The following is a 10,000-nucleotide window of genomic DNA, read 5'->3' as shown; positions in this document are numbered from 1 at the left end:
TTTATGTTCAAACTGGACAGAGGCGTGAGGTTAGAGGTCACAGAAGCTCTCATCAGAAGATCTCCACCTGCTCCTGGAGACACGAGCTGCACACCAAGAACTGAGCACAAACCAGACCAAACCCGGACCAAACCCGGACCAATCCCAGACCAGAACCAGACCAGAACCAGAGCAGAATCAGACCAAAACAAGACCAAAACCAGACCAAAACTGGATAAGGGCTGAACGAGAACCAGACCAAACCTGGACCAGAGTCGGGCAAGAACCAGACCAGAACCAGACGAGAGCCGGACCAGAACCAGACCAAACCCGGACCAGAGCCAGACCAAACCTGGACCAGAGTCAGGCCTGAGATGGACCAGAGTCAGACCAGCATCAGACCAAAACTGGACCTAGAGCCAGACCTGAACGAGACCAAAATGAGACCAAAACCAGACCAAAACCAGACCAAAATTGGACCAAAACCAGACCAAAATTGGACCAAAACCAGACCAAAATGAGACCAAAGCCAGACCAGAACCAGACCAAAATTGGACCAAAACCAGACCAGAATGAGACCAAAACAAGAACCAAAATTAGACCAAAACCAGACCAAAATTGGACCAAAACCAGACCAAAATGAGACCAAAACCAGATAAAAACCAGACCAAAACCAGACCAGAATGAGACCAAAACCAGACAAAAATCAGACCAAAATCAGACCAGAATGAGACCAAAACTGGACCAAAACCAGACTAAAACTGGGCCAAAATCAGACCAAAATGAGATCAAAACCAAACCAAAATGAGACCAAAGCCAGACCAAAATGAGACCAAGATGAGACCAAAATCAGACCATAATTGCACCAAAACCAGACCAAAACTGGGCCAAAATCAGACCGAGACCAAATTAAAATAAGACCATAATTGGACCAAAACTGGACTAAAACCAGAACAAAACTAGATCAAAATGAGACCAAGACAGGACCAAAACCAGACCAGAAGCAAATCAAAACCAGACCAGACCCTGTGTACTCGCCTGTTCTCTCCCCACGTCACACTGACTTCACATCCAAACCAAAATCTGATTCTAATCTGATTTCTGGACCTTCGAGATCCAGAACACAAACTCTGATCACAGGGACCATGAAGAAAGAATCAGTGGACGTTATCTTCTAACTCCGTGACTGTGAGAAGATTCCTGTCTGGAGCTCACGTCCGAGCGCCGCCGCCACCGCTGTAACCGAAGCTCGGAACACGGAGTTAAACGTTTCATAAAAAACTCGTCAAAAGTTTAAGGCACTTTCTCTGTTTCCTGCTGTTCGGATTTTACTGGAGCGTTTCCAAATAAAAGTCTCTCATGTTTTACAGCGTCTACACCTGCTGCTGATCACCTGAGACACGACCAGCCAAAACCAACAACATACACACAACTACACACAACTACACACAACTACACACAACTACACACATCTGAAACATCTACAAACATCTACAAACATCTACACACAACTACACACAACTACACACAACTACACACAACTAACTACACACAACTACACACAACTACACACAACTACACATCTACACACTGACACACAACATACAACACAACTCTACACTACACATCTACACACACATCTACACACAACTACACACAACTACACACAACTACACACAACAAACATCTACAAACATCTACAAACACACAACATACACACAACTACACACAACTACACACAACTACACACAACATACACACAACTACACACATACTACACACACACACTCTACACAACATCTACACACACACATCTACACACAATACACACAACTACACACACTACACACATCTGAAACATACACACAACATCTACACACACACTACACACAACTACACACAACTACACACATCTACACACACACACATACACACAACTACACACAACTACACACAACTACACACACACACATACACACAACATCTACACACAACTACACACATCTACACACAACTACACACAACTACACACAACATACATCGAAACATCTACAAACATACACACAACTACACACTACACATCTACAAACATCTACAACACATCTACACAACACACACAACTACACACACACACAACTACACACAACTACACACACAACTCTACACACACACTACAAACACAACACACACATCTACAAACATCTACAAACATCTACACACTACACACAACTACACACAACTACTACAACAACATACTACACACACACATCTACACAACACACTACACACAACTACACAACATCTACAAACAACACACAACTACACACACACAACTACACACAACTATCTACACACTACACACAACACTACACACAATACACACACAAACATACACACAACTCTACACACAACTACACACAACTACATAGACAACATCTACAAACATCTACAAACATCTACACACAAACTACTACACACACTACACACAACTACACACAACTACACACAACTACACACATCTACAAACATCTACAAACATCTACACAACTACACACAACTACACACAACTACACACAACTACACACTACACACAACTACACACAACTACACACAACATACTACACACAACACACATCTACAAACACATCTACACACAACTACACACAACTACACACAACTACACACAACTACACATACACACACACACATCTACAACACATCTACACACACATCTACACACACACACTACACACAACATACACACAACTACACACAACTACACACACACACAACTCTACAAACATCTACAAACATCTACACACAACTACACACACTACACACACTACACACACACTACACACACTACACACATACACACAACTACACACATCTACAACAACATCTACAACATCTACAACACATCTACACACAACACACACAACTACATACACACACTACACACTACACACATCACAACTGAAACATCTACAAACATCTACAAACATCTACACAACATCTACACACATCTACACACAACACACACTCTACACACACACACACACACACTACACACAACTACAAACATCTACAAACATCTACACACAACTACACACAACTATACACAACTACACACAACTATACAACAACTATACACAACTACACACAACTACACACCTCTACACACAACTACACACATCTGAAACATCTACAAACATCTACAAACATCTACACACAACTACTACACAACTACACACATCTAAAACATCTACAAACATCTACAAACATCTACACACAACTACACACAACTACACACATCTGAAACATCTACAAACATCTACAAACATCTACACACAACTACACACACAACTACACACAACTACACACACAACTACACACAACTACACAAACACATCTACAAAACATCTACACACAACTACACACAACTACACACAACTACACACAACTACACACATCTGAAACATCTACACAACATCTACAAACATCTACAAACATCTACACACACACACTACACACAAACATACACACACACACTACACACAACTACACACAACATCTACAACATCTACAAACATCTACAAACATCTACACACAACTACACACAACTACACACAACTACACACATACAAACATCTACAAACATCTACACACAACTACACACAACTACACACAACTACACACATCTACAAACATCTACAAACATCTACACACAACTACACACAACTACACACAACTACACACAACTACACACATACACATCTACAAACATCTACACACAACTACACACAACTACACACAACTACACACAACTACACACATCTACAAACATCTACACACATCTACACACAACACACACTACACACAACTACACACAACTACAAACATCTACAAACACTACACTACTACACACAACTACACACAACTACTACACACACTACATACACACAACATCTACACACAACTCTACAAACATCTACACACAACTACACACAACTACACACAACTACTACACACATCTACACACATCTACAAACATCTACAAACACACACTACACACAACTACACACAACACTACACACAACTACACACAACACTACACAACATCTACAAACATCTACAAACATCTACAAACATCTACACACAACTACACACAACTACACACAACTACACACAACTACACACAACTACACACAACTACACACATCTACACACAACTACACACATCTGAAACATCTACAAACATCTACACACAACTATACACAACTACACACAACTACACATAACTACACACAACTACACACATCTGAAACATCTACAAACATCTACACACATCTACACACATCTACAAACATCTACACACAACTACACACATCTACAAACATCTACAAACATCTACACACAACTACACACAACTATACACAACTACACACAACTACACACAACTATACACAACTACACACAACTACACACAACTACACACATCTACACACAACTACAAACATCTACAAACATCTACACACAACTACACACAACTACACACATCTACAAACATCTACACACAACTACACACAACTACACACATCTGAAACATCTACAAACATCTACACACAACTATACACAACTATACACAACTACACACAACTACACATAACTACACACAACTACACACATCTGAAACATCTACAAACATCTACATACAACTACACACATCTACACACATCTACACACATCTACACACATCTACACACATCTACACACATCTACACACATCTACAAACATCTACACACATCTACACACATCTACACACATCTACAAACATCTACACACATCTACACACATCTACACACATCTACACACATCTACAAACATCTACACACATCTACACACATCTACACACATCTACAAACATCTACATACAACTACACACATCTACACACATCTACAAACATCTACAAACATCTACAAACATCTACACATACAACTACACACATCTACAAACATCTACATACAACTACACACATCTACACACATCTACAAACATCTACACACATCTACACACATCTACAAACATCTACAAACATCTACAAACATCTACACACATCTACACACATCTACACATCTACACACATCTACACACATCTACAAACATCTACACACATCTACACACATCTACACACATCTACAAACATCTACAAACATCTACAAACATCTACAAACATCTACACACATCTACAAACATCTACAAACATCTACAAACATCTACACACATCTACAAACATCTACAAACATCTACACATCTACACACACATCTACAACATCTACACACATCTACAACATCTACACACACACACATCTACAAACATCTACAAACATCTACAAACATCTACATCTACAAACATCTACACACATCTACAAACATCTACACACATCTACAAACATCTACAAACATCTACACACATCTACAAACATCTACACACATCTACAAACATCTACAAACATCTACAAACATCTACAAACATCTACACACATCTACACACATCTACAAACATCTACACACATCTACATTTATCTGCACATAAAACCGTCTCATGTTTCAAACTCCACCAGGCCTGGTCACCTCAAGTCCTCGTGTCAACCAGAACAGTTTGTAGAATTCTGTCTGGAAATGGCCTCCATGGTCGAATCAGTGCACAGAAACCAGCACTAAAGAAAAGGCAATTCAAAAACCGTGTGGCATTTGCCAAGGCCCACAGCCTGATAAAAGGATGGACACTGGAAAAGTGGCAGAAGGTGGATTTCTCAGATGAATCCTCGGTTGAATTACATCACAGCCGCCGCAAATATTGCAGGAAACCTACTGGAGCCGCATGGATCCAAGATTCACCCAGAAAACAGTTAGGTTTGGTGATGGAAAAAACCTGGTCTGGGTCTGGGACTGTGCCAGAGATTTGCAGGATGGAAGGAAACATCAACAGGTTAAAATAGCAAGAAGTATTAGTGACCTTTTACATTCCCAACCATAAAAGAGGTTAGAGTTTGCAGCAGGATGGTCGAGGTGCTCCAGACTGACCGGTCCAGTCACCAGACATGAACATCACAGAATGAAAGAGGAAGCATGAAGATGAAACCAAAGAATCTTGATGAACTCTGGAGGCAGGTGAAACTGATTTCTTTGTTATTCTGATGATTTCATCAATAATTGTATGAATCATTGTCGAAACACGTGGACGTTCCTTCAAGCTCATGGAAGTCAGACAAGATATTAAACATGGATCTCACAGCAGAGCTACTTCATCCACTGATGTTATGAAACATATTTTTGTATTTATAGGTTTGACTTTTGTCTTCCCAAAATCTGACATTTCTGTGTTCATAAAATGATCATTTTTTCCTTCAGTGAAGCAAATTTATTTTACTATATTAAACATAATTTGGGAGGGTTTTAGCTTCATATGAGACATTTCTAAAACCAATGGATTCAAAGTCAAGTTACCAACTGTTGTTTCTACAAAATGGAGAAGTGATAAGACTTTTGTCAGGGACTGTACACACGTTTATACACACACACACACACACACACACACACACACACACACACACACACACACACACACACACACACACACACACACACACACATTGAACCAGCACAAATAATGAATAAATAATGAAATAAAGTTTGTTTATGAAACACTTAAAGGCGGCACTCATTAACTTTACTTTATTTAAACAAATAAAACTACACTGTGATATAAGATTAATTCAATTATTTAACTCAAAGAGAAACATGCAAATAAAATTATATTTCTGTGAGTGAAACATCAGTTCCTCTGATATATATATATATATATGAATATATATGACCTATTATATATCTGTCACCTACTGCTGTACATACACACTATATCTATGTATATATACCTCCCTCTCTCTCTCTCTCTCTCTCTCTCTATATATATATATATATATATATATATATATATAGAGAGAGAGAGAGAGAGAGAGAGATAGATAGATAGATAGATAGATAGAGATATATCACAATTATTATATCTATGACCAACTATATCTCAAACAATATAAATTAAATATAAGTAACATTAAAGGGGAGGTACACATATATAAGTAACATTAAAGGGGAGGTACACATATATAAGTAACATTAAAGGGGAGGTACACATATATAAGTAACATTAAAGGGGAGGTACACATATATAAGTAACATTAAAGGGGAGGTACACATATATAAGTAACATTAAAGGGGAGGTACACATATATAAGTAACATTAAAGGGGAAGTACACATATATAAGTCAGATTAAAGGGGAGGTACACATATATAAATCAGATTAAAGGGGAGGTACCGTGCTGGTGGTAGCTGGTGCCGTAGCCGTGGCGTGGGGCGACGCGGTGTCGTGGGCGGTAGTACGAGTTGTAGTAGTTGTACCAGGGGTAATAGTTGGAGTTTTTGTACGGGTTGTACGGGTCGTCTCCCGCCATGGCGTCCGCCTGGGCGAACTGCTCCGTCTGCTCCGCCCTGCGTCTGCTGCTCGCCTCCACACGGAGCTGCTGCGTACCGCTGGACACCGGGACGCGGCGGCCGACGTCACTGCTGTTAGAGCTGAGCAGCACGGTGACCTCGGGGGCGGCGCTCGGGCTCCTCTGGTGGGTCTGGTTGGTCTGGTTCCTCTGGTTGGTCTGGATGGTCCTCACCCGCCCGAGTCGGTACGCCGGGCCTCGGCTGCGCAGACTGAACACCTGCCCGTTGTGCCGCCAGGTGAAGTCGCTCTGAGCGCCACCCACAGGCAGAAGAGAGACGACACAGGCCAAGAGCAGCAGCACGTCCACACACTGCTCCCTCATGATGAGAAAGAACCGAGCTGAAAGAGAAGAGAGAGAGAGCGACGGGCGGAGGAGTGACAGGAGAGAGAGAGCGACAGAGTGAGAGGAGAGAAGAGAAGAACAGAGGACCACAGCAGAGGGAGGAGTGAAGGAGAGAGGGAGCGGCAGAGGAGCAGAGCAGAGGAGCAGAGGGAGGAGTCATGGTTTGACTCGTCTGGTGGACGACACTGAGGTAGAGACGTCAGGTTTGTCACGTAGGACAAAGTTTTCATAACTTTCTGAGGAGCAGCGGCTCTACTCTGAGCTCCTCGTCCTGACTGAACCTCTCACTGAAGCAGAGAGACAAACCTGTGGAGGAACATGTCCTTTAGTCCTGACCCAGACCCAAGACCAAAGATCTAAACCAGGACTAAAGAGGTTTTCACTGTAACACCTCACAGATCTCCATTTAACATTTTACTGATTTGAAAATGTTATATTCACCCAAAACAACAGATGAACATGTTTTATAAGTTTCTCTGAGTCTCTCTTCTCTTTTCTCTCTGTGCTAACCCCCTGCCCTTTCAGAGCTCTATCGCACACGCTCGTTGAAACTCCTGCACAAACATCAGGTTTGCCGTGTCGCTGTGTTCAGTTTTGTGTCGTGTTTCTGTGTTTTCATGGAGAGTTGTCGTGTGGGACCATGTGGGCGGAGCCTCGTACTGCAGCTACTGTAAGGAAGGTTTGAACAGGGCCCGGGAGAGATCTCTAGATGAGTCAAAAAAGCATGGACGGCTCTAGAACCTCTTCGTGTTTTTAGAACATGAGAGAAAACTAAAAATAAATGGATTTGTGTTTTGTAATAATTGTGGAGGAGCCCGAGGTCTTAATGCCTCATGTCTGTCATTTGTAAAGTAAAAATTTTGCCGTAAATGACGACTGTATTTCACCAAACTCAGACGTCCGGTGATAATACGAGTCTGCATCTCTAGTGTCAATCTGCAACTCTGTGTTTGTCGTTGTTATTGTGTCTTTTATGTCTCTCTTTCTTTCTGTGTTCTTTTCTCGTTCATTCTGTCAGTGTCAGTAAAATAGAGTCATTTTCAGATTTCACTGATCCCGTGTTAAAGTTGTGAGAGTATCACAGCGTCGAGGCGGAGGAGGAGGAGTCTCCAGCTGAGCAGACGTCCTCGGGTCGGACTGATCCTGTGTGAAGAGGATTTATGTAGAAGATTATAGAGCTGTTTGTGTTTGTGGCTCCAACGTTTAACTCTGAGTCTCTGAGTTCATGAAGCGGTGACAGGAGCAGAGGTGACAGGAGCAGTGACAGGAGCAGAGGTGACAGGAGCAGGGACAGGAGCAGGACAGGAGCAGAGGTGACAGGAGCAGGGACAGGAGCAGTGACAGGAGCAGAGGTGACAGGAGCAGGGGTGACAGGAGCAGGGACAGGAGCAGTGACAGGAGCAGAGGTGACAGGAGCAGTGACAGGAGCAGAGGTGACAGGAGCAGGGACAGGAGCAGAGGTGACAGGAGCAGTGACAGGAGCAGAGGACAGGAGCTGACAGGAGCAGTGACAGGAGCAGGGACAGGAGCAGAGGTGACAGGAGCAGTGACAGGAGCAGTGACAGGAGCAGTGACAGCAGTGACAGGTGACAGGAGCAGTGACAGGAGCAGTGACAGGAGCAGTGACAGGAGCAGAGGTGGTCATAGTTTTGTGTCGTTCTCACAGTTTGTGAGTTTGTGGAGTTTTACAGCAGCTCAGATCCTGCTGAGACCCACAACTTTGAACCTGCCACCCGCACACTGATCTAACACACACACACACACACACACACACACACACACACACACACACACACACACACACACACACACACACACACACACACACACACTACACACACTACACATACACACACACACACACACTACACACACACTACACACTACACACTACACACACACACACACACACACACACACACACACTACACACACACTACACACACACACACACATACACACACTACACACACTACACACACACACACACACTACACACACACTACACACACACACACACACACTACACACACACACACTACACACACACACACACACACACACACACACTACACACACTACACACACACTACACACACTACACACACACACACACACA

The 10,000-nt window shown here is 42.2% G+C and overlaps 1 protein-coding gene across 1 annotated transcript in view; it reads right to left on the bottom strand.

Annotated features, from left to right (window-relative positions):
• The window catches only part of LOC110170694 (protein-lysine 6-oxidase-like), a 17,222-nt gene extending 9,362 nt beyond the window's left edge, over positions 1 to 7,860 (bottom strand). Inside the window, exon 1 of the mRNA XM_020936378.1 lies at positions 7,362 to 7,860. Coding sequence (XP_020792037.1) covers positions 7,362 to 7,860 — 499 coding nt within the window. The remainder of the gene's footprint in view (positions 1 to 7,361) is intronic.
• Positions 7,861 to 10,000: the final 2,140 nt, after the last annotated feature.

The sequence above is a fragment of the Boleophthalmus pectinirostris genome, unplaced genomic scaffold, assembly GCF_026225935.1.
Source record: "Boleophthalmus pectinirostris isolate CB_2022bp ecotype Guang Dong unplaced genomic scaffold, ASM2622593v1 HiC_scaffold_4, whole genome shotgun sequence".
Classification (NCBI taxonomy): domain Eukaryota; kingdom Metazoa; phylum Chordata; class Actinopteri; order Gobiiformes; family Gobiidae; genus Boleophthalmus; species Boleophthalmus pectinirostris.
The sequence above is the reverse complement of the archived record's forward strand: the minus strand, read 5'-3'. Positions and strand labels throughout refer to the sequence as shown.